General features: G+C 46.7%; 1 protein-coding gene across 3 annotated transcripts in view; it reads right to left on the reverse strand.

The window, feature by feature from the left end:
• Positions 1 to 6,785: 6,785 nt before the first annotated feature.
• The window catches only part of LOC129707502 (DEP domain-containing mTOR-interacting protein-like), a 42,870-nt gene continuing 23,299 nt past the window's right edge, over positions 6,786 to 26,356 (reverse strand). For all 3 annotated transcript variants that reach the window (XM_055652594.1, XM_055652593.1, XM_055652592.1), the window contains 3 exons: positions 19,093 to 19,163; positions 14,087 to 14,191; positions 6,786 to 7,321 (listed from right to left, as the gene is read on the reverse strand). In XM_055652594.1, coding sequence (XP_055508569.1) covers positions 7,196 to 7,321; positions 14,087 to 14,191; positions 19,093 to 19,163 — 302 coding nt within the window. In that variant the 3' untranslated portion in view covers positions 6,786 to 7,195. The remainder of the gene's footprint in view (positions 7,322 to 14,086; positions 14,192 to 19,092; positions 19,164 to 26,356) is intronic.

Below are 26,356 nucleotides of genomic sequence, written 5' to 3' on the forward strand. Positions count from 1 at the left end.
TGTGCCGCCGTGCCACTCCAATAATTGAAAAATTATTAAAATTAATATTATTCATTAATTAGTTCCACAATAATATTTTTTTTGCATACCTTACATTAACAGAAACATTCTACATCACAAGTTTACTGTGTTTGTTAAAGCCTGGATCACTTACCTGAATGTCCAAGAAAATGTGATCCAATTACATGAAAGGACATATCTGGATGCTTTGTCATGGAAATCCATCTATAGTTGCAGCATTTATTTTGCCTGTTCTCTTTCAGTAGTTCAGTTTAGTTTAGTTTAGAGATACAGCATGGAAACAGGCCCTTCAGCCCACCGAGTCTGCACCAACCAGCGATCCCCGCACATTAACACAAGCCTACACACACTAGGGACAATTTACACCCATACCATGTATGGAAACCCAATCCAATTACCCCACAAACCTGTACGTCTCTGAAGTGTGGGAGGAAACCGAAGATCTTGGCGTAAACCAGAACGATCACTGGGAGAACATGCAAACTCCGTACAGACAGCACCCGTTGTCGGGATCGAACCAGGGTCTCTGGTGCTGCAAGCGCTGTAAGGCAGCAACTCTACCGTTGTGGCGCCGTGCAGTAGAATAAAAACTAACTTGTTCTCATAAATATAACTTTCACATACAAGCGACACTGTAAATAATCTACAGCCACTGTTGTCAAAGTTAATATGTTCCTTAATTCCTGTTGAAGTTGTGGTGACGAAAGCAAGCTGTGAATCCACACAGTTCTGTGGCACTCTGGGCCCACTCTCCTCTATGCTTTGTCTGTCTGTTTGACTCCCTCTTTAAGTCACAGATGCTGCCTGACCCATCGGGTACCTCCAGCTGTTTGTCATCCACTCTAGATTCCAGCATCTGCAGTCTCTTGTGTCTCCCTCTCAAGTCTATTGACTAATTGTGCAATGTTCTGATTCTAAAGTCACGGGCTAACAGAGATGCAGCACAAAAACAAGCCCTTTGTCCCATCGAAGAAATAAGCCCTTTCCCACCAGCCGTAACTACACCAATCCTGCATTAACCCCAGTTTTATTCTCATCGATACACGAGGGGCATTATCTGTTCACCAAATAACCTAAACATAGCGGCATGGTGGCGCAGCGGTAGAGTTGCTGCCTTACAATGCTTACAGCGCCAGAGACCCAGGTTCGATCCTGGCTACAGATGCTTGTCTGCACGGATTGTGTACGCCCCCTCCCACCCCCGAGACCTGCCTGGGTTTTCTCTGAGAACTTCGGTTTCCGCCAAAGTATAAGTTAGGCTTGGTATAAATTTAAAAATTGTCCCGATTGTAGGATAGTGTTAGTGTGCGGGGAATCACTGGTCGGTTGTGGACTCGGTGGGCCGAAGCGCCTGTTTCCGCGCTGTAACTCCAAACTAAACTAAATAGCACATCTTGAGGAGAGAGAGAGAGGAGGAGAACTTCTTCAAACTAGGCATACCTTGAGGTCTGAGGAAGGGTCTCGACCCGAAACGTCGCCTATTTCCTTCGCTCCATAGACGCTGCCTCACCCGCTGAGTTTCTCCAGCATTTTGATTTTGATTCCAGCATCTGCAGTTCCTTCTTAAACAAGAACATTGACAGTCTTTTAAACAGTAAATGTTTTTGAATGTGTTCACCTGTAAGTTTGCAAAGATATAATAATCACACACAGATTTTTTTTTTCAATTAATGTTAAATTTAAAAAAAAACTCCATAGGAATATTTCATCATTTTCTTTTTTATTAGTAAGAAGTTTATTCCAGGTTTCTCCTAAAACAAAGGGGAACATTTAAGATTAAATCTCAAGCAACATCACAATCTTTGGCAACTTTTCAACACACATAATTTTAGTTTGATCATGAGACAAACCTTCACCCACATTGTTCAGGACAACACTGAGAGCCAGATGTGATCGTCTGATATCAATCTGGTCTTTGCCTGCTGCCAACCTTGCAAATGACCCCTTGGTTTAGTGTAGTTTAGTTAGAAATACAACGTGGAAACAAGGCTGAAACAGGCCCTTCGGCCCATTGTGTCCATGCTGACCATCGATCACCCGTTCACACAAGTTCAATGTTGTTCCTTCTTTGCATCCTACACACTGAGGGCAATTAATCGAAGCCAATTAACCAACAAATGTGCATGTCTTTGGAATGTGTGAGGAAACACCTTTAGAAAGGAAGGTACACAAAAAAGCTGGAGAAACTCAGCGGGTGCAGCAGCATCTATGGAGCGAAGGAAATAGGCAACGTTTCGTCCCGAAACGTTGCCTATTTCCTTCGCTCCATAGATGCTGCTGCACCCGCTGAGTTTCTCCAGCTTTTTTGTGTACCTTCGATTCTCCAGCATCTGCAGTTCCTTCTTAAACACCTTTAGAAAGGAGATGGGGAAGAATCTCTTTATTCAGAGGGTGGCGAATCTGTGGAATTCATAGCCACAGACGGCTGCGGAGGCCAAGCCAATGGGTATTTTTAAGGTGGAAAATGACAAACTCATGATTATTAACGGTGCCTAGAGACGGCAGGGGAATGGGGCTATGAAGGAGAGATAGATCCGCCGTGATTGAATGACGGAGTGGACTCGATGGGCTGAATGGCTTCATTCTGCAACCTATGACATATGGACTTATGAAACCGGAGCACCCGGAGGAAACCCACGCGGTCACTGGGAAAACGGACAAACTCCACACAGACAGCACCCGTAGTTAGGATCTGGTGCTGCGAGGCGTGGGATTTCCCCGGGTGCTCCGGTTTCCTCCCACACTCCAAAGACGTACAGGTTTATAGATCAATTGGCTTCGGTAAAGGTTGTAAATTGTCCCTAGTGTGTGTAGAATGATTCTGGTGCACAGGGTGATCGCTGGTCGGCATGGACTCGATGGGCCACAGGGTCTGTTTCCGTGCTGTATCTCTAAACTAAACTAAAACCGTAATGGATTTGACATCTACAACCTTGTGGATTTGTTGCAGTAAAATCTCCACAAGGGACTAAAATCCACACTCGATCCAAGAAAAGGTCGTAGTGAGATTTTTGCTGTGGGAGGCCATTGGCTGAATCTCCTCGCACCCCCAGATCAAAGGAATGAGCCAGGCATATTTCCAAGGCCTTGGTTTTTAAGATCATCGGTCAGAGCTTCTTTACAGTTCTCCCACTGTTCCTCTGAATATGTTCTCACAGTATTCAAATATGTGAGACATTTCTTGGAAGTATAATAAAGTTTGTTTCCTCCGCAAAAGATGTCGAGGTTAGAGTTAGAACTTGTAGAACACAGAAAAGTTCAGCACAGAATTTGCCCTTGTCAGTGCCGAACACAATACCAACATACACCAACCCTCACCTGCCTGCTGGTGAGCCTTCCCTCCATTCCTTGCATATGGATAAATGTGAGGATGACACAAAGCTGGGTGGCAGTGTGAACTGTGAGGAGGATGCTATCAGGATGCAGGGTGACTAAAGGGCCTGTCCCACTTTCACAACCAAATTCACGACCTCTGCCGAGTTTGCCCTCGACTCAAGCTCGCAGCATGGTCGTCACGAGGTCGTAGGAGGTCGTAAGTAGGTCGTAGCAGGCCGTGATGCTAGTCGTAGGTACTCGTGGCATCAAGTAGGTCGGGGCGTTTTTCTAGCCTGATGAAAAATGTCCACGAGTTAAAAAGGTCGTGAATTAGGTCGTGAAAGTGGGACAGGCCCTTTTGACGGGTTGAGTGAGTGGGCAGATGCATGGCAGATGCAGTTTAAAGTGGTTAAATGGGAGGTTATCCACTTTGGTGGCAAGAACAGGAAGGCAGATTATTATCTGAATGGTGTCAAGTTAGGAAAAGGGGAAGTACAACAAGATCTGAGTGTCCTTGTTCATCCTTGTTGTTGAAAGTAAGCATGCAGGTAGAGCAGGCAGTGAAGAAAGTTAATGGCATGTTGGCCTTCATAACAAGAGGAGTTGAGTATGGGAGCAAAGAAGTCCTTCTGCAGTTGGACAGGGTCCTAGTGAGAACACACCTGGAATATTGTGTGCAGTTTTGATCTCCAAATTTGAGGAAGGTCATTCTTGCTATTGAGGGAGCGCAGCCTAGGTTCACAAGGTTAATTCCCGGGATGGCGGGATTGTCAAATGTTGAAAGAATGGAACGTCTGGGCTTGTATACACTGGAATTTAGGATGAGATGGGATCTTATTGAAACAGATAAAATTATTAGGGAATTGGACACACTAGAGGCAGGAAACATGTTCTCGATGTTGGGGAAGTCCAGAACGAGGGGCCACAGTTTAAGAATAAGGGGTTTGTTTAAGAAAGAACTGCAGATGCTGGAAAAATCGAAGGTGGACAAAAATGCAGGAGAAACTCAGCGGGTGAGGCAGCATCTATGGAGCGAAGGAATAGGCGACGTTTCGGGTCGAGACCCTTCTTCGGACTATGGGGTTGGCCGTTTAGAATGGAGATGAGGAAAAACCTTTTCACCCAGAGAGTTGTGATTTTGTGGAATTCTCTGCCTCAGAAGGCAGTGGAGGCCAATTCTCTGGATGCTTTCAAAAGAGAGTTAGATAGAGCTCTTAAAGATAGCGGAGTCGAGGGATATGGGGGAGAAGGCAGGAACGGGGTACTAATTGTGGATGATCAGCCATGATCACATTGAATGGCGGTGTTGGCTCGAAGGGTCGAATGTCCACCTCCTGCACTTATTGTCTATATCCAAGTGCCTATTTAAAAGCATGTTAAACAGCACAATTGCACCTGCCTCCACCACCATCCCAGTTAGCACGTTCCAGGCACCCGCCACTCTGTGTAAACATACTCGCCCCGCACATGTCCTTTAAACTTTGCCTCGCCCATCTTATAGCTATGCATTCTACTCTTTGATATTTCCACCCTGGGAAAAAGGTTCTAACTGCACACCCTATCGGTGCCTCATAATTTGATATACTTTCATCCAGTTTCCCCTCAGTCACGGTGGCGCAGCGATACAGTTGCTGCCTTACATCGAATGCAGCGCCGGAGACCTGGGTTCGATCCTGACTACGGGTGCTGTCTGTACGGAGTTTGTTCGTTCTCCCCGTGACCTGCGTTGGTTTATTCCGAGATCTCCGGTTTCCTCCCACATTCCAAAGACGTATAGGTTTGTGGGTTAATTGGCTTGATGTAAATGTAAAAATTGGCCCGTGTGTGTAGGATGGTGTTAGTGTGCAGGGAACGCTGGTCGGCGCGGACCCAGAGGGCCAGTTTCCGCGCTGTATCTCTAAACTAAACTAAAACTAAACTAAAACTAAACTAAGTCTGAAGAAGGGTCTCGACCCGAAACGTTGCCTATTTCCTTCGCTCCATAGATGCTGCCTCACCCGCTGAGTTTCTCCAGCATTTTTAGTTTACCTAAACTAAACTAAACCTCTGACGTCCCAGCACAAACAATCCACGTCTACCCAACCTCTCCTTATACAGGAGCTGATACACTCTAATTCAGGCAGTGTTCTAGTAAAGGTCTATTCTGCACCCTCTCCAAAGCCTCCTCATTCATGTAAAGGTTCCTTTCAAGACTACATTGAAAATGTACAACCATCTCAGCCTAGTTGTATTATATTGTAAATTAGGAAACAAAGAGGCACGATACCAACAGCAAGATTTTTAAAACAAAGGCGAGGAACTCCGTTTCCTTGAAAACGCAAGAAACTGCAGATGCTGATTTCCTAAGAAAAGACACAAAGTGCTGGAGTAACTCAGTGGCTCAGGCAGCAGCCCTGGAGAACATGAAAAGATGCCGTTAAGGCTCGGTACCCTTCTTCACATTGAATGCAGTGGGGAGGAGAGGCAGAGAAAGCTGGAAGAGAGGAGGGGGCAGGACATGGCCTGACAGGTGGACACTGAGTGATAGGTGGATGCTGAGGGGGTTTCTGATTGGCAGAAGGTTGGACAAAGGACAGAGATGAACTATGTCCTCCAGAGATAGGCACAAAAAGCTGGGGTAACTCAGCAGGACTGGCAGCATCTCTGGAGAGAAGGAATGGGTGACTTTTCGGGTCAAGACCCCTCTCCTCGACCCTTTTGGCATCACCCATTCCTTCTCTCCAGAGATGTTGCCCGTCCCGCTGAGTTACTCCAGCTTTTCTGTGTCTATCTTCGGTTTAATCCAGCATCTGCAGTTCCTTCCTACACATGATGTTCTCCAGAGAACATGGTTACCTGACATTTCAGGTCAAGTCCCTTCCGCAGGCTGATGCACCCTACTTGTTCAGAGTCGTAGGGTTGGGACGTAAGGCGCGTTGGCGCGGTATAATGTTGTGGAAGGTCCAGAAAGAAATTCTGTTGAATTTTGAAAGAAACTAGTTAAAACTAAATCCTAACCCCCTCCGTGTTCAAATAAGCATGGATTGTTTTCTGCGGTGACTTGAAAACTTGGAGCAGAGCCAATTTTCCAATTTTCCGTTTGAGTGGGGCATTGTGACCCTAGTGTTTCCGAATTGGCTTAGACCCAACTTCCTTGTATTGGAGATGGAGGGGGGGTGGGGGGGAAGGAGGAGAGGGAGGGGAGGGGGGGGGAAGGGGGAGGGTGGGGTAGGAGAGGGGGTAGGAGGGAAAGGAGGGGTAGGGTGGGATGGGTGTGGGGGGGGAGGGGAGAGGGGGGAGGGGGGGGGGGGGAGGGGGGGGGGGAGGGGGTGAGATGGTGGGGGGAAGGGGGGGGGGAGGGGGGAGGGAGAGGATGGAAAGGGGAGGAGGAGGGGAGGGGGGGGGAGGGAAGGGTTAGGGATTATTAGCATTTTATCAAATGTCACATTCCAACAAAGGTTATAGTGGATGCCAACAAAATAACTGAGTTTATACAGAGATGCTTAAATGAATCTGCAAAATGTACAAATCTGGTTGTTCAGGATGCAACTAATTTTAAACAAAGTTGGCAACATGGAATAACAGCAGCTGTCAATATAATACACATGTCTTAATCATGAGGGCCAAACGACATAATTATATACCTCTAAGAAAAAAATCAACACAGGAAAATGTTTTCCAGCAATGGAATATCTACATAGAAATGACAGTCAGTGAACGCAGTGCAAAATGAATGGCATTTAAAGGAAATGATGGCTATGTTTTGGTTGGTGAGATCTTCAGGACCGATTTCCAGGCTTATGGTATTTGATACAGCTTTGATTTCTGAGATTTACTAAAGGAATCAGGCAGCGTTTTGATTAGCCACGTGTTATGTTCATCACTCAATCATCTCCATCACCTCCATCACCAGTGTCCGTGGTCCTGTCATTATTATGTTGCTGACGGCTTTATAGTCCGATTGCATCACTTGTGTACTGTTCACGGAAACAACAAACTGTCGGACCTGGTGTGGGATGGAAAATATTTTTTTTAAGTATGCACAAATTAATGCAATATGCACACTGTATGACACCTTGCACCTCACATTTCTAGCAGTAAATATCACCAGCAACCTGTCCTGGTACTTGCCATGTCGAAGCAATGGCCACAAAAGCACACCGTCGCCTCTACTTCCTTAGGAGGCTTATGCCCCTGTCCCACTTAGGAAACCTGAACGGAGATCTCTGGAGACTTTGCGCCCCACCCAAGGTTTCCGTGCGGTTCCCAGAGGTTTTTTGTCAGTCTCCCTAGTGGTCGAAAGTAGTTTCCGCTTCTTCTATGTTCCGGCGATTATTTCAAAAAATTCAAAACCGGCTGCGACTAAAAATAGGTTGCCGTTTTAAAAATCGGTAATTTTTTAGTCGAAGCCCAGTTGCGATGCTAGTTGAAGGTGGTTGCCAGAGGTTGCAGGTGGTTGTCGGAGGTTGCAGGTAGTGGAAGGTCTTACCGTTCAGGTTTCCTAAGTGGGACAGGGGCATTAGGAAGCTTGGCATGTCTCCAACAACTCTCACCAGCTTCTACAGATGCACCGCAGAAAGCATTGTTTATCGGGCTGCATCACAGCATGGTTTGGGAACGGCTCCGTGCAGGACCGCAAGAATCGTGGACGCAGCCCGGACCATCGCGCAAACCTACCTCCCTTCCATCGACTACATCTGCACCTCACGCTGCCGCGGCAAGGCCAGCAGCGTAATCAAGGACGGGTCGCACCCTGGCCACTCCCTCTATTCCCCTCTCCCATCAGGCAAGAAGTACAGAAGTGTGAAAAAGGACACCTCCAGATTCAGGGACAGTTTCTTCCCAGCTGTTATCAGGCAACTAAACCATCCTATCACCAACTAGAGAGCGGTCCTGAGCTACCATCTACCTCGTTAGAGACCCTTGGACTATCTTTAATCGGACTTTACCTTGCACTAAACATTATTCCCTTCATCCTGTATCTGTACACTGTGGACAACTCTATTGTAATCATGTATAGTCTTACCTGTCTGACTGGGTAGCACGCAATGAAAAAACTTTTCACTGTTATATGTGACAATAAACTAAACTAAACTAATAGGCCCAAGTCCATCTGAGTTCGGTTGCCAATTATATTAGGTGGTTAATTGAAATTGGTCAAAATACATAGTTTTACTGTATTTTAATTTACAATTTAGTTATATGTCTTTGAATGTATTATTTGGGTAGGAAGGAAACACAGATGCTGGTTTCTATCGGAGATGGACACAAAATGCTGGAGTAGCTCAGCGGGTCAGGCAGCATCTCTGGAGAAAAAGAACAGGTGACGTTTCAGGTCACAACCCTTCTTCAGACTGAAAGATAGAGAGGGCCAGGACAAACAGGGCCGGTAGCAGAGGATCTCCGGAAGGGTGGAGTCCAGGGGTGGGGAACCTGCGGCCTTCTAGGTCATTAAGTGCGGCTTTTTGAATAAATCCAAATTTTGTAGAACAAATCCTTTTATTTTTATTAATATGTTTTTGTTCTTTTATTATTTTTATTTTTATCTTAAAATGAAAGTATTTAAAATACCAAAGAGTCAAAGAAGATTCAACAATATAATCCTTCCTGACTCACGGCCCCAATTAAAACATTAGTAAGTCATGAGGGCTATTTTAACACCCGTTAAAATAATGTTTTATTATTATTATGAATTATATATAAATTATATGAATTATTATAAATGTTTTATTATTATTAATGTTTAGTGTTTTCTGAGGCATTTGTAACTGTCACTGTATGTCTTGTCACTTGTGGGCGGAGCACCAAGGCAAATTCCTTGTATGTGAATACTTGGCCAATAAACTAACTTACTTACTTACTTACTTATGCTCAAGATTTAGTTCTAATGCGACTCGAGAATGTACGTTAACTTTGACATGCACGGAAAATGCTTTCTTGCTTTTCAACCACTTATTGCTGCCAATCTACATTCTCCTCCCTAACCCAAATCAAGACGCCCTTATGATCACAAATGACGGATCCCCATCTAGAAGATCAGCTGAAACTGCGTACCTCCATGTTGCAACCAAATATTCAAATGCTTTCCCACAAAAAGCAGTCACCACAAAGTCATTAAAAGGTTAATTAGCTTTAGAATTAACAAATTTTTTTTCATTTTCTTGAAGTTAGTACATAGTAGTTAGATTTTTACAAAATAATGTACATTTTGAAGTAAATCTAATTGAAGTTTCTTGGATGCGGCCTTGTTAGATTACAGCTAACTCAATGTGGCATTCCAACACGAAAAGGTTCCCCACCCCTTGTGGAGTCCATGATGGCCCATTGTTGGCTGGGGAAGATATACTAACAATAGGGAAACAAGGAAGCAAACAGTGGAACTACTAGGACAAGTAGGGTGAGGTAGGGTGGGGTGCAGAGGTTTAGAGCTACAGTGTGAAAACAGGTCCTTCGGCCCACCGGGTCCGCGCCGACCAGCGATCCCCGCATATAAACATTATCCTACACACACTGGGGACAATTTTTACATTTACACCAAGCCAATTAAACCTACAAACAATTTAAGACTTTGGAGTGTGGGAGGAAACCAAAGATCTCGGAGAAAACCCACGCAGGTCACGGGGAGAATGTGCAAACTCCGTACAGACAGCACCGGTAGTCGGGATTGAACCCTGGTCTCTGACGCTGCAAGCGCTGTAAGGCAGTAACTCTACCGCTGCCCCACCATCACCGCCCTAAATTCCACTTATTTTTTAGTTCAGGTTCAAAATCCTTCTTTGGCTGTTTCTAAAAATGTGCGACATTTGGAAATAGAGTGAAGTGCTTCTGACAGCAGCCAATGTCCACAGGTCTCACACTGACACCACCAAAGATCTTTGGACACCACCACATGATTCAGCTCGGTTTGACACACTTAAACATAGAAACATAGAAATTAGGTGCAGGAGTAGGCCATTTGGCCCTTCGAGCCTGCACCGCCATTCAATAGACAGCAGCATCCAATTGCCCGTACAGGTCTCTCACCATGACCCCTGACCCCTTAGCCAAAGATCTAACTTCTTAAATATAGCCACCACTCAACTACCCTCTGTGTTCCAGAGCTTCACAGTTCTGTGTGACAAAAGTTCTTCTCACTGTAAATTGGCCCGAATAGCAAACAGCCTCTACATTGAAGCGATGAACTTACTGCAATAGCAAACCTCTGGCAGCAGAGGGAGCACCAGACAAGACAAATGCAGAAGTGCATGTTGAGACGGATTGTGATTCAAGTGAAATTTTCTTTGAAAGAGTTGTATGGAGATCAGCGACAAGCAGCAACAGAGTATCATGTCGAATACATGTGTAAACACTACAGTCTTTTTATCACTGATTTTTCTTTTAACTCATCCCATGAAAGACACGACGAGTTGCAAGAATACTAACTCCATTGCAGTAAGCAACTATTGTACAGAATGTAGCACAGAATTAGATTATGAAGAAATATGCAGAGAGTAGATATCTTCATTGGGCAGATGGCATTAGCATGATGTCCAACTGCCCAAACCAGTGAAGCACAGTGGTGTAGTAGTAGAATTGCTGCCTCATGGCGCCAGAGTCCTGGGTTTGATCCAAGCCCTGTCTGTGGAGTTTGCACGTTCTCACTGTGACCGCGTGGGTTTCCTTCAGGTGCTCCAGTTTCCTCCCACATCACAAAGACGTGCAGGTTTGTACGTTAATTGGCTTCGGCAAATAAGATGTACCCTAGTGTGTAGGGGAGTGGTTGCAAAAGTGGGATAACATAGAACTAGCGTGAACGGGTGATCGATGGTCAGCATCAACTCGATGGGCTGAAGGGCCTGTCCTTCACCGTCTCCTTCAATTGATCAATTCAAACAAAAATTCCCCCAATATCAAAGACAAAAGCTTTAAATAAAGACAGCTCAAAAAGATTTAGATTATTTAGAATATATTAAAAATAATTCTGAAGGTTTTTCAGGGTATAAACAAATAAAAACAGAGATAAAAATAGAATACTATTCTAAAAAACACTTCACTGCACTTAGTTTATCAAAACAAGTTTTGTATATGGGGTTACTTGTCTGGCTCAGTCTAGTTAATACTGGATAGATGGGCAGCACAGTGGCGCAGTGGTAGAGTTGCTGCCTTACAGCGCCAAACATTCGAGTATGATCCCGACTACGGGTGCTGGCTGTACGGAGCTTGTACCCTTGCCCCTGGGTTTCCTCCCACATCCCAAGTATGTACAGGCTTGTAGGTTAATTGGCTTGGTATCATCGTAAATTGGCCCGAGAGTGTTTAAGATAGTATAAGCAGCCTCTACATTGAAGCGATGAAGTCAGTGCTGGTATTTGAGATAAGGGCCTGGTGCTCATCCGTGGGGTCATGGTCCAATGATAAGTGTCTGAGAGGGAGGTGTCTGAGAGTTGGGGCCTGGTCTCAAACCAGTAGAGGCTCAGTGCGCCAGACTGCCACGGCACCTCCCTTGTCGACGGGTTTGATCACCACGTCGGGGTTGTTGCAGAGTGAGCAGAGGGCTGTGCTGTACTGTTGAGGGGGGAGTGGTTAAAGTGAGTAAGGGGAGTGGAAAACCCGAGGCAGATGATGTCCCGCTGGCAGATCTAAAGCAGGCCGATGGCCATGAGAGGGAGGCCAAGAGGAGGGGCTTTAAGGATGACCAGTCGTATTCAAGAATACTGAGCAAAGCTGGGGAAGAAATTACAGGGCTAGTGGAATCAAGGGATATGGGGAGAAGGCAGGAACGGGGTACAGATTGGGGATGATCAGCCATGATCCCAATGAATGGCGGTGCTGGCTCGAAGGGCCGAATGGCCTCCTCCTGCACCTATTTTCTATGTTTCTAAGTGCGCGGGGATTGCTGGCCGGCATGGACTCGGTGGGCCGAAGGGCCTGTTTCCGTGATGTATCTCAAAACTGAACTAAACGTAAATGAATCAAGGCCTTTGGCACAACTTGCATTAGTTTAACCTGAAGACTGGTCAAGTACAAGATATGTGTCAGCACTCATTGATAGACCCTGTATCTGTACACTGTGGTTGGCTCGATTGTATGGACTTTCCGCTGACTGGTCAGCATGCAACAAAGGGTCTTCGTTGTACCTCGGTTGATACACGTGACAATAAACTAAACTAAAAGGCTCGAGACTTCCAAAGGTTTCCAAAATAATAATAAAACAGTAACATTTTAGAGGAGTGTGTAGGAAGGGTCGGAGTCAAGAGTCAAGAATGTGCAGGAAGGAACTGCCGGTGATGGTTTAAACCAAAGATAGACTCAAAATGCTGGAGTAACTCAGCGGGACAGGCAGCATCCCTGGATAGAAGGAATGGGTGACATTTTGGGTCAAGACCCTTCTTCAGACTGGGTCTCGACTCTAAATGTCACCCATTCCTTCTCTCCAGAGATGCTGCCTGTCCCGCTGAGTTACTCCAGCATTTTGAGTCTCACATTTTAGAGGAGTTATACTCGGTGTCAGAGAACAAGGCGACTGAGCTTGCATTTGCTACGCTCTGCTCATTCCTCACCTGAGTTGCTGTGCAAGGAAGGCGTACGGTTACAGGGAGACACAAACCGGAAGAGTTCCCGTGTGTGCGTCTCCTAGCAACTAATGGAGCAGTGATATTGAATTGAGTGCATTACATTATTCCACCCTGCCAAGCCCTTGGCAAGGTAAACAAGTCGTGAGTGTGGTTTTACGATGAACTATCCAAGGCTACTTGTCCTTCATTAGAGACATAGAAAATAGGTGCAGGAGTAGGCCATTCGGCCCTTCGAGCCAGCACCGCCATTCAATATAATCATGGCTGATCATCCTAAATCAGTATCCCGTTCCTGCTTTCTCCCCAATATCCCCTCGATTCCTTTAGCCCCAAGAGCTATATCTAACTTTCTCTTGAAAACTTCCAGTGAATTGGCCTCCACTGCCTTCTGTGGTAGAAAATTCCACGGATTCACAACACTTTGGGTGAAAACGTTTTTCCTCATCTCAGTCCCAAATGGCCTACCCCTTATTCTTAAACTGTGACCCCCTGGTTCTGGACTCCCCCAACTTCGGGAACATTTTTCCTGCATCTAGCCTGTCCAATCCCTTAAGAATTTTATATGCTTCTATAAGATCCCTGTTCAGCTTTGAACTTGGAGAAAGAAATCAGCTAATATTAAAGCCTTCATCTCATTAATAAGTTCAAAACTATTATCAGCGCAAAACGTTAACTCATGAATTTTCAACTCACTTTCATAATCCTCTCTATCTTTCATTATAACAAGTCAAATAATCACTGATTATTTCTAACTTTGTGTGTGGCTGGGCTACTAATCATTAAATTCCATTTTTAAATCATTTCAATTGTTTATATTTGAGTTTTAGTTTAGAGATACAACGTAGAGACAGACAGGCCCTTCAGCCCACCAAGTCCACAACAATCACCCATCCACACTAGTCCTGCATTATTCCACTTTCTCATCCACTCCCTACACACCAGGGACAATTTACAGAGGTTAATTAACCTACAAACCCGCCGTCTTTGGGACGTGGGGGAAACCAGAGGCAGCAGAGCAAATCCGAGTGGTGGCTGGGGGCTGGGAGAACCTGCAAACTCCACACGGGCAGCACCCAAGGTTGGAGTCGACCCTGGGTCTCTGGCGCCGTGAAGCAGCGGCTCGACCAGCTGCACCACCGTGCCTTCCCGCTAATAAGAAAACATGATGACATTGATGAAACAGTTGAGAAGAGGGTGTGAAAGGAGGGAGGCATTACCTTGATCCCCGCTGCAGCGGCAGGTCCACCTGGATCCACGGCCTGGACATAACATGGTCTTCCTCCTCTCACCACAAACCCCCAGCCCACTGCATCACCCACAATCTGTAACCAAGACAAGCAGACCATGAAAACCCAGCGTTATCCGCACGTCCCCATCTTACAAAGAAACAGTGAGTATTTCTGTACCATCCTGCGAGCATTCTCTTGGGTCCAATGGGCAAGGCCTTGCTGCTCAACTTCCACCACAACCAGAGGGCAGTACTGAACGTCCATCTACCTCCTTGATGACCCACGGACTACCCTTGATCTGACTTAACCGTGCACTAAAGGTTGTCCCCTTATCTCGTATCTACACACCGTAAATGGATCGATTGTAATCATGTATTGTCTTTCCCCTGACTGGTTAGCAGGCGACAAAGGTTTTGCACTGTACCTCGGTACACGTGACAAGAAACTAAACTAAATCTATATTTTACTAAAACTCTCATCTTGACCACTTCCGCTCTGCGTTGTAATTAAATTTGCGAAAAAACAATCACACATAGCGCTACGATTTTTCGCCGCCTTACTCACCATTCTCCTCTGCTTCAAGTCAAATAAGTTTTGCTCCGATTGGTGAAATAGTACAAAAGTTATGGTTTTGAAGGTCCCCCCCCCCCCCCCTCCCCCACCCCCCTCCCGCCCCCCCCCCCCCCCCCCCTCCCCCCCCCCACACACCCCCCTCCCCCCACCCCTCCCCCCCCACCACCCCTCCCCCACCCCCTCACCGCTCACACACCCCCTCACACACCCCCCCACACCCCCGTCCCCCCACCCCTCCCCCACACCCCCTTCCCCACATCCCCACCCCCCCCTCCCCACACCCCACACCCTCCCTGAAGAAGGGTCTCGACCCAAAATGTCGCCTACTCCTTTTCTCCACTGGGTTTCTCCAGCATTTCGTGTCTGTACACACGACTCAATCATTGCCACGATATTGCGAGAGAAAGCAACTCGCTAATATAGCCATTAGAAACATAGAAAAACTGGTATAGGAGTAAGCCATTAGGCCCTTCGAGCCGGCTATATCCAAAATCTATATCCATGATCTATATCCAAAAATATCAGGCATCAGTCTGAAGAAGGGTCTTGACCCGAAACATCGCCAATTCCTTCTCTCCATAGATGCTGCCTCACCCGTTGAGTTTCTCCAGCATTTTCTGTCTACCTTTAGTTAGTTTGTTTAGTTAATTGTCACGTGTACAGAGGTACAGTGAAAAGCTTTTGTTGCGTGCAAACCAGCCTGAGAAAGACAATACATGATTACAATCGATCCTTTTTACAGTGTATAGATACATGATAAGCAAATAACGTTTAGTGCAAGGTAAAGCCAGTAAAGTCTGATCAAGGATAGTCCGAGGGTCACCAAAGAGGTAGATAGTAGTTCAGCACTGCTCTCTGGTTGTGGTAGGATGTTTCAGTTGCCTGATAACAGCGTGGACCTTCCATGTGAACAGCATGACCTTGTAATGTCCACCCTTCAATGTACACTTTAGACTTTAGAGATCCAGCGTGGAAACAGGCCCTTCGACCCACTGAGTTCGCACCAACCAGCGATCGCCCCGCACCCTAGCGCTATCCTAAACACTAGGGACAATTAAAACATTTACGGAAACCAATAAACCTACAAACCTGTGCGTCTTTGGAGTGTGGGAGGAAACCGGAGCACCTGAAGAAAACCCACGTGGTCACAGGTAGAACGGACAAACTCTGTACAGACGGCACCCGTACTCAGGATCAAATCTAGGTATCTGGCATTGTGAGGCAGCAACTCTGGCGCTGGGCCACTGTACCGCCCTGAAATAATGTGTTAAATAAATATGACCAAGCAGCGATTTAAACCCTAAAGTCCCTGTCCCACTGCGGCGACCTTATCCGCGAGTTCCTGCGAATTTGCCCTCAACGTACTCGCAGCATGGTCGACACGAGGTCGTAGGAGGTCTTTGTAACTCTCCTTCACGCTCGAGAGTAGTCCCCGCGCAGCTAGGTCGCAGCGTATTTTTCAACATGCTGAAAAATGCCCGCGAGTGAAAAAAGGTCGCCATGGAAAAAATCTGTGTTTTGTTTTTTTTAACTTGTAGGTTTAGTCGAAGTAGGTCGTAGTAGATCGGCATGTTAGTCGTAGGTAATCGAGGGTAGTCGAAGGTAGTCATAGATAGTCTTCAATATAGTCGAAGGGAGGTCGAAAGAAGTCTTCAACATGACACTTTTTCAAACTCTCCTGAACTCTACTAAACTTGCCAATTAGGTCTCCGCAGTGGGACAGCCCCTTAAGGGTCATGGATATTAAAGCCATCGTTAAACAAAATCCAGAACTTCTTTGATGGTGCTTTCAAAGACTGGATGCCAAAATTCTAACTTTGTAAAAATAAGTGTGTTTTGATAAATGACATTGTACTGAAGTTGTACGACCATTAGCAAAGCAGCTGTGGAACAATCGAGCCGCTGCCTCACAGCGCCAGAGACCCTGGTTCAATCCCGACCTCAGGTGCTGTTTGTGGGAAGTTTGCGCATTCTCCCTGTGTATTTCCTCCCACATCACAAAGACATTTGAAGGTTAATTGGCCTCTGGAAATTATCCCATGTGCGTAGGGAGTGGATGTGAAAGTGGGATAACATCAGAATCCTCTGCCACAGAAGGCAGTGGAGGCCAATTCACTGGATGTATTCAAGAGAGAGTTAGATACAGCTCTTAGGGCTAACGGAATCAAGGGATATTGGGAGAAAGCAGGAACGGGGTACTGATTGTGGATGATCAGCCATCATCATATTGAATGGCGGTGCTGGCTTGAAGGTAACTCCTTCATCTATTTTCAATGTTTATGTTTCTAGCTAGTGTGAACGTGTGATTGATGGTCGACGTTTCCACGCTGTATCTTTCAATCGATCAATCTATGGAAAATATCACACGCTGAGAGTCATTTGAAGGATAGCAGGAGCCGTGCCAATATTTTCTGCTGACGTCCGATGATTCAGCAATATCCACTCGCTGCTGGAAGGCAATCGGCACTTAGTTTGCTTCAAGGGTGGAGCAGGAATGCAAACTCAGGGCAGATCAGAAAACCGTAACGAGATATTGTGTGTGTGTTTGGGAGCTGGGGTGTTATCAGTAGAAACTCGGCATTGACAGCAGAAGCTGGGAGGTCACAACAAGGTCGGGAAAAGCCTGAAAGTCGCTCAGCTGACATTCAGGAATGCACAAATGTGGGTCGGCACGGTGGTGGCACAGCGGGTAGTGTTGTTGCCTGACAGCGCCAGACACCCGGGTTCGATCCTGACTACGGGTGCTGTCGGCACGGAGTTTGCACGTTCGCCCCATGACCTGCGTGGGTTTTCTCCTGGAGCTCTGGTTTCTCCCACACACCACAGACGTACGGGCGTCTAGGTTAATTGGCTTGGTGTAACAGTAAATTGTCCCCAGTGTGTGCAGGATTGCGTTAGTGTGCAGGAGATCGCTGGTTGGCGCGGACTCAATGGGCCTGTTTCTGCATTGTAACTCTGAACTAAAGTAAACTGAACTAAAAGTTAATTTATTTAAGAAGGAACTGCAGATGCTGGAAAATCGAAGGTAGACAAAAGTGCTGGAGAAACTCAGCGGGTGCAGCAGCATCTATGGAACGAAGGAAATAGGCAACGTTTCGGGACGAAACGTTGCCTATTTCCTTCGCTCCATAGATGCTGCTGCACCCGCTGAGTTTCTCCAGCACTTTTGCCTACTTAAAAGTTAATTTATTCTTGCAAGTGGAGTCCAAGACATTTCACTCTGAAAGTTCAGCTTAAAATACTGCACCATTGAAAACTGAGTTTAGTTAGTTTGGATTCTCGATCTATCAATATCGTTCATATTTTTATTTAATCTACTTTCTCAATATTAGCTGAGTTCACACAGGATGACCAGCGTACACTCACTGCTCCATCCACTCAGCAGAAGGCAGGCAGATCCACCCACTTTAACCCACAAAGCTTCCTTGAAGTTCCAGCCACAACTTTACAAAAGGAAATAACATTAAGATGTTCTATTATCCAAGAAAGTCACTTTTCTGCCTTGCAACTGGAACACCTCTAGGGTGTTGTTTTACCTACAGTTTCACAGAGATGCTGCCTGACCCGCTGAGTCACCCCAGCATTTTGTGTCTAACTTGGCATCGTGTTTAGCATGGACATTGTGGGCCAAAGGGCCTCTTCCTCTGCTGCACTGTTCAAACTATGTTCTATGGTTAACAAAGAACAGCCTGGCATGAAGGGAGGGATAGACTGGGAGAGAAGAAAGACTGGATAGACTCGGCTTGTACCCGCTAGAATTTAGGAGATTGAGGGGGGATCTTATAGAAACTTACAAAATTCTTAAGGGGTTGGACAGGCTAGATGCAGGAAGATTGTTCCCGATGTTGGGGAAGTCCAGGACAAGGGGTCACAACTTAAGGATAAGGGGGAAATCTTTTAGAACTGAGATGAGAAAAACATTTTTCACGGAGAGAGTGCATTCACGGAGAGAGTGGTGAATCTCTGGAATTCTCTGCCACAGAAGGTAGTTGAGGCAACAGTTCATTGGCTATATTTAAGAGGGAGTTAGATGTGGCCCTTGAGGCTAAAGGGATCAGGGGGTATGGAGAGAAGGCAGGTACAGGATACTGAGTTGGATGATCAGCCATGATCATATTGAATGGTGGTGCAGGCTCGAAGGGCCGAATGGCCTCTACTCCTGCACCTATTTTCTATGTTTCTATGTTTCTATGATAGATCGTTCTTCCTCAGAACACAGGCCCGGTGTTTAACAGAACTACTTCTGGCCAAGGATAACATTGGCTCCAACACACGACTTGTTTGTGCAATTTGTGATTGGCATGCGTATCTCTCCTGTGGAGGAATCTTAATTGAATCGGTTCAAAGCTTCCATTTGTGCTGTGTCACGGCCTCGGTGGCTCAGGAGCGACTGCTTCAAGCGGCAAGGAACGCAAACTTACTGTCAATGTTTTCTTTAAGTAAGGTGCTCCAGGTGAGAGGAGTTCTTCATTAGTGACTGGTCTCTTCAACACTACAACAGTTAACACCAGTAAGTGTTTGCACAAAGCATGCCTACATTTTACAAACTAGTAAAAGGACATTATGCAAGAAATTCTCCGCGCCGTGTTCTGGCAGTCTGCGGGAAGGGTGAATTAAAGATTAGTACAGTTACAATATCAATCGGCCTTTAGTTTAGTTTAGAGATACAGCGCGGAAACAAGCCCTTCGGCCCACTGAGTCAACGCCGGCCAGCGATCCCCGCACACTAACGTTATCCTACACACACACACACACACACACACACACACGGGACAATTAACCTACAAACCTGGACGTCTTTGAAGTGTGTGAGGAAACTGAAGATCTCTGAGAAAACCCACACAGGTCACGGGGAGAACGTACAAACTCCCGAACACATTCAGACAGCATCCGTAGTCAGGATCGAACCCGGGTCTCTGGTGCTCTGAGGCAGCAACTCTACCATTGAGCCACCATGCCAACCTTTTCAGAAGATTAGAATTTCAAGCAACAGTCCCTTAAAAGGGATTGCAGGATACTGTGCCAGTTTAATTGTTTGAGGTCAATGTTGTAGGACCCAAAATAACGACATCAACGCTCCTGCCCACACAACACCCAAATCAAACCGGCCAATGGACCCAATGCTGAAGCTGTTTGATGCTGATGTGCAGGAAGAAATTGCAGATGTTGGTTTTCACCGAAGATGAAACTCAGCGGGACAGGCAGCATCTCTGGAGAGTCATAGATACATACAGTGTGGAAACAGGCCCTTCGGCCCAACTTGCCCACACCAGCCAAAATGTCCCAACTACACTAGTCCCACCTGCCTGCGATTGGCCCATATCCCTCCAAACCTGTCCTATCCATGTACCTAACTGTTTCTTAAACGTTGGGATAGCCCCTGCCTCAACTACCTCCTCTGGCAGCTCGTTCCATACACCCACCACCCTTTGTGAGAAAAAGTTACCCCTCAGATTCCTATTAAATCTTTTCCCCCTCACTTTAAACCTATGTCCTCTGGTCCTCGATTCCCCTACTCTGGGCAAGAGACTCTGTGCATCTGCCCGATCTATTCCTCTCATGCTTTTATACATCTCAATAAGATCACCCCTCATCCTCCTGCGCTCCAAGGAATAGTCCCAGCCTGCTCAACCTGACGTGGAGAGGATGTTCCCAGATATAAAAAGAACAATTCAGCTTTACGCCATGGAATTCAAAATTCTTAAACAGCCATCTCTACCTTTGATCACCAAGTTATATATTATGCTTTGGTTTTCCTCGAAAGACTGAAATGCTTTATTTCTGTTAGCTATTAAAAACGGATTACATTCCCTATGAAGAACTCAGTTTCACATTTTATGTTAATTGGCTTTAGTTAAACTAAATCAAACTCACTCAGAACCTCTTTTATTTAACAGACTTGGAGCGCTTGGAGTTTAATTCCATGCATTAAAACTCATAGAAGGGATCAAAAATTAGAACTTGGTCCAAGTCAAACAAAGACTGCAGGTGGGAGAATGAGAACAAGGACGGAGTTGTCTAATGAATAACTATTTATGGTAATAGCCGACTATGTTAGTCCAAAACAACGTGCAGAGGTTTATTAACGAGTCAGCATGACTGGTTGCAATGTTGCCCGTGTCCAAAATAGAACGTATTTGAATCCTTAAAGTTGATTAATATCCACATAGCATTTCACAACTTTTGGAGGTCTAAGCTAGGGGTCGGCAACCTGCGGCCCCTGGGCCGAATGCGGCCCGTAACTCCAAATCATTTTTTCCCCCGTAATCATCCGGCCCTCCGATCGCTGAGCGTGGCTGAGCGGCGAACTGTGGCTGTACCTCATCCTGCGCAAAGCCGCCGGCACGTCCGTGCACCTTCCGTGAGCACGTGATTTGATGCCGGCCATCCGGGGCGGGATAGGGGCCGCATCCACACGTGATAGATGCGGCCCGCCATCCACACACAGACATGCGTCCTGGCCCCTATGCAGAACAAAGTTGCCGACCCCTGGTCTAAACAAATAACAACGCAACAATGATCATGGGTGAACGCATGATGGCCGCTTGACGGCACTGGGCCTGTAATCTCTGGAGTTTACAAGGATGAGGGGGCACCTCATTGAAATCTACCGAATAATGCAAGGCCTGCATAGAGTGAATGTGGAGAAGATGTTTCCAGTAGTGGGAGAGTCTCGAACAGAGTGCGCAGCCTCAGAATAAAAGGGTGTACCTTTAGAATAAAGATGATGAATAATTTCTACAGATAGAGGGTGGTGAATCTGTGGAATTCATTGCCACGGGCAGCTGTGGAGTCTTGAGTATTTGTAAAGCTGAGATTGAAAGGTTCTTGATTAGGAAAGGCATCAGAGGTTAGTTTAGTTTATTGTCAGATGTATAGGGAAACTGTCTAGTGAGGTACAGTGAAAAACATTTGTTGCATGCTAACCAGTCAGTTGGCAGACAATACATGATTACAATACATCGAGCCATTCACAGTGTGTAGATATATGGTAAAGGGGATGATATTTAGTGCAAGATACAGCCAATAAAGTCCGATCAAAGATAGTCCGAGAGTCACCAATGAGGGAGATAACAGTTGAGTATTGTACTCTGGTTGTGGTGAATACACTGGTGGCAGTGGGATGATATGCCTTGAGCTACAATTTTACTTCGGAGTCACGTGAGTGACTACGTGAAGAACCCACCCAGCGCGCAGGCGCGGCATTACGTCAGCAGTGCAACAGCGGCAGCAGCTGGAGCCAGGCTCTCCAGCTGCAGCATAAAGACGAGACCTCAGGTAAGTGCCTTTTTTGTTTCAGAGTCGCGCTAGAGAGAATAATGGCCTCTCGCAAGCGACCAGCCAGGAGGACTGCCTGCCCTACTCCACCCGAGGACGGGTCCATAGCGGGACGGCAGCCTCTCGCAGCGGAGGAGCTTTTTCAACGCTCCCGCTCACCCGACACCGAGCCGCCCCCAGTGCTGCAAATCTCGACGCCCCGCACAGGGAGGAAGGCGACACAGAAAACCGACCGGCCGGTGTCCTCCGATGATTCGGAGGAACGGGAACACTCTCCCCCACCGAAAAGGGGAGACGTTCGGATGAGCTGCATGAGGCAGCTCCTCGAACGTATGATTAATGAGGAGATGCGGCATCTCCCAGGAGGACGGGCTTTGGCCTCCTCCTCTCCACCCCCTTCTGTACCCTCTATATTCGAGGGCAGTAAGGGAGGCCAGGACTGGGCTGGCCTATCCCAAGGGCAGGCGGAGGATATCGTCAGCATGCCGGGCGTGCCGGAAGAAGAGCTACTGGGTGTAGTGGGCCGATATGCGGCACCACCAACAACTGGGATGGTGTTGCCACCCAGAATGGCGGCAACTATAAACAGGCTGTCCAACAACCCGCTGCAGGACAAGGCTGTCCAGCAGGCCCTTGACAACTACATCGCGCCCGAAAATTGCGAGGCGCTGAAGGTCAAGACGGTAAATGGGCAGATCTGGAACCAGCTGGGGCAGCACATAAGGGCTCAGGAGGTAAAAATGCAGCGAGTCCTGAAGCTACACTCAGCAGCCGTCACCGCCTTTGCTCGGTCAGTTGGGGAGGAAGACCTGACCATACCCCAGCAAGATGCCCTCGCACTGATGTGCGGCACCACGTACGAGCTAAACAACCTACGGCGGGACAACATCAGGCCTGCCCTCAACCCAACATATGCGGGCCTCTGTAAAGCTCCAGCGCCCGAACGACAGGCGCTGCTATTTGGTGCGGACCTGCCCCAAAAGGCTGAAGGAGTTGGAAGAGGCGGCAAAACCAGTAGGCCTCATGAGGGCAGGGCCAGGACCGAGCAGGGCGAAGACACCCAGTTGGCCGCACGCCTCGGCAGCCACCAGCAGATACCGAGCTGGTGAAAGCCTGGTGACCGCCTCCCACTACCCCCAGTGCTCTTTTTTAGAGCGGGGCCCAGGGCGGAGCCGTGGGAAGATGCGCCGCCCCACCGCAGCACCAACACGGACAACCTTGGGCCAGACCCACCGGAAACGACCCCACAAGTGAACATGGAGGTAGGTGGGTCTGGTTCCTGTCAACATACACAGACAAAGGGTGAAGTATTAACAGGGGGACGTTTGAGGGTCTTCAAGCATGTTTGGTGCTCCCATACTAACAATCAGTTTATACTCAACAGTATTAGTGGATACAAGATTGAAATCAAACCAGGCGTAGAACCGCCAGTTCAGCACATCCCCCAAAGGGTGTTCCTTCCCTCGGCAGTTGAGAAGGTAGGTAGAAGGACAAGCTGAACTTGATCGGCTCGTGGCTAAAGGCATCATAGAAATGACCACACACGAGCCGCAAGAATTTGTATCAAATATTTTTCTCAAAACTAAAAAAGATGGTGGATGTCGCATTATTATTGACCTGACATCACTTAATCAGTCTGTTGAGTATCAACATTTCAAAATGGAGACATTTGTCACTGCCAGACAACTGATCTCCAAGGGATACTACATGGCAAGCATAGATATCAAAGATGCTTACTATTTGGTACCCATTCATAAAGATTACTTTAAATATCTGAAATTTATCTGGAGGGGCCAGCTATGGCAGTACCGAGCTTTGCCCAATGGTTTAACGACAGCTCCCAGACTATTTACGAAAATTCTTAAAGTGGCCATGAAGAAATTGAGAGAATTAAAACATTTAGTAGTGGCCTATCTGGACGATGTTCTCATATTAGGAAGAACACGGGATCAAGCTGTCGCAGGAGTGTTAGCCACTAAACAACTCCTTGAAACTTTGGGTTTTATCCTCCACCCAGATAAATCAATATTGGAGCCTACTACTAACATGGATACTTAGGCTTCACTATTGACACGATTCACATGACTGTCACTCTGCCCAGAAACAAAACAGTTTCACTCATTGAAGCTTGTAGCCATTTAATTGCCACACCGCAACCTAGAATACGGCATGTAGCCAGAGTTATTGGCTCTATAGTAGCAGCATTTCCGGCTGCCCAACATGGGCCCTTGCATTATCAAAATCTCCAAAGAGCAAGGACTCATGCATTACGCCTTCATAGGGGGCATTATGATCGCAAAATGGATTTACCCGCTGAAGCCAAATTAGAACTTCAGTGGTGGGTTGACAATATTTGGCACAGTCACAGTCCTATCACCGTAACCAATCCTAACATAACCATTGCAACGGATGCCAGTGCTTTAGGCTGGGGAGCTACTAACTCCAAAGACAGCACAGGTGGCAGATGGACTAATTCAGAGGCATCGCTACTACACTCACTGGGCATTAACTTTTTGGAAATGCTCGCCGCCTTTTATGGGCTAAAAGCATATGCATCTGGTATGCGACACGTGCATGTTAGAATTATGATCGACAACACTACGGCAGTATCTTATATCCAGCACATGGGTGGCATTAAATCAGTATCATGCGACAAATTAACTGCTATAATCTGGCAATGGTGTGTCGAGAGACATATTTGGCTATCAGCTGCCTATTTACCAGGCAAGCTAAATTTAGTGGCGGACACCAGGTCACGAAAATTCAACGACAACATCGAATGGATGTTGGACCCAAAATCATTTGCTAAAATTATCAAGCAATATGGTACGCCAGATATAGATTTGTTTGCGTCTAGGTTAAATCACCAACTACCCATGTATGTGGCTTGGGAACCAGACCCAGAGGCAGCAGCGGTAGATGCCTTCACGCTGGACTGGGGAAATTTCTTTTTCTATGCTTTCCCTCCCTTCTGCCTCATCAGTCGGGTACTCCAGAAAATTCAGGCAGACTCAGCCTCTGGCATTCTGGTCGTGCCCGACTGGCCTACCCAACCATGGTTCCCAATGTTCCACGACATGGTGGTAGAGACACCAATGGTCCTTCAACACCACCCCCAATTATTGACTCACCCGGTAACTGGCATTAGCCATCCATGCCACCAAAAATTGAAACTCCTGGTTTCCAGATTTTGAACAGGCCTTACCGGGGATTGGGGTTATCAGACAGAACAATCACCACCATGTCGGCATCCCTGCGAGTTTCCACCAAGAAACAGTACCTGACCTTCATCAGGAAATGGGAACAGTACTGTCTGGACGCAGGGACATCCTACACGACGACTTCGATCTCGGATGTGCTGGAGTTCCTGGCCCACCTGCACCATGATCTCAAGATGAGCTACAGTGCCATCAACACGGCTCGGAGCGCACTGTCCGCATATCTAATGCCGATAGAACAGCATAGTGTGGGATCCCACCCTCTAGTCATCAGACTCCTTAAGGGGATCTTTAATACCAAACCCCCTACGCCTAGATACACTCACATGTGGGATGTGAGTGTAGTTCTCACACACCTTCGAGGTTGGCCTCCGGTGGGATCCCTGAGCCTGGAACAGGCCACTTACAAAACCCTCATGCTCATGGCGCTTGTCTCAGCTCAAAGGGTCCAGTCGCTCCATCAGCTTAATCTAAACTACATGGTGACCACCCCAGATACCATTACTTTCACTATGCCGGGGTTGGTAAAACAAAGTAGACCAGGTACATCAAACTCCCCGATGATCTTCCGGGCTTACCCTCCAGAACCTAGGCTGTGTGTGGTGACCCACCTTCAACATTATCTAGACACTACCCAAACGCTAAGAGGGAGAGAGAAAGCCTTATGGGTTAGCCACAGGAAGCCTTTTGGACGGGTAACCAGCCAAACATTATCCAGATGGTTGAAACAGGTCCTCAGCATGGCAGGGATTAACACTAATGTTTTTAAATCCCATTCAACCAGGGCAGCGTCCACCTCAGCGGCGGATAGGATGCAGGTTCCCCTCGACCACATCCTCAGAGCAGCGGGATGGTCAAGGGAATCGACATTCCAACGATTTTACAACAAACCGCTGATGGAACAGGACGTCTTTGCGGATACTGTTTTACAAACCGCAAAGTTATGATTTAAAGCCCATGGGAGCTATTTTGTTTTTGTTATAGTTAATAAATATTTCTTTTATAACTAAACAAACTTGTTGGTCTCTAGCTACCACTTCCTCCCTCGATGACCTTTCGGCAGTGAGTGATATAACTGTTACACGGTTTGAAATCACAGACCTTTGAAGTCTTCACGTAGTCACTCACGTGACTCCGAAGTAAAATAGTAAGATTAAACGAGTACTTACCAGTACGAAGTTTGATCTGT

The sequence above is a fragment of the Leucoraja erinacea genome, chromosome 21 (assembly GCF_028641065.1).
Source record: "Leucoraja erinacea ecotype New England chromosome 21, Leri_hhj_1, whole genome shotgun sequence".
NCBI lineage: Eukaryota > Metazoa > Chordata > Chondrichthyes > Rajiformes > Rajidae > Leucoraja > Leucoraja erinaceus.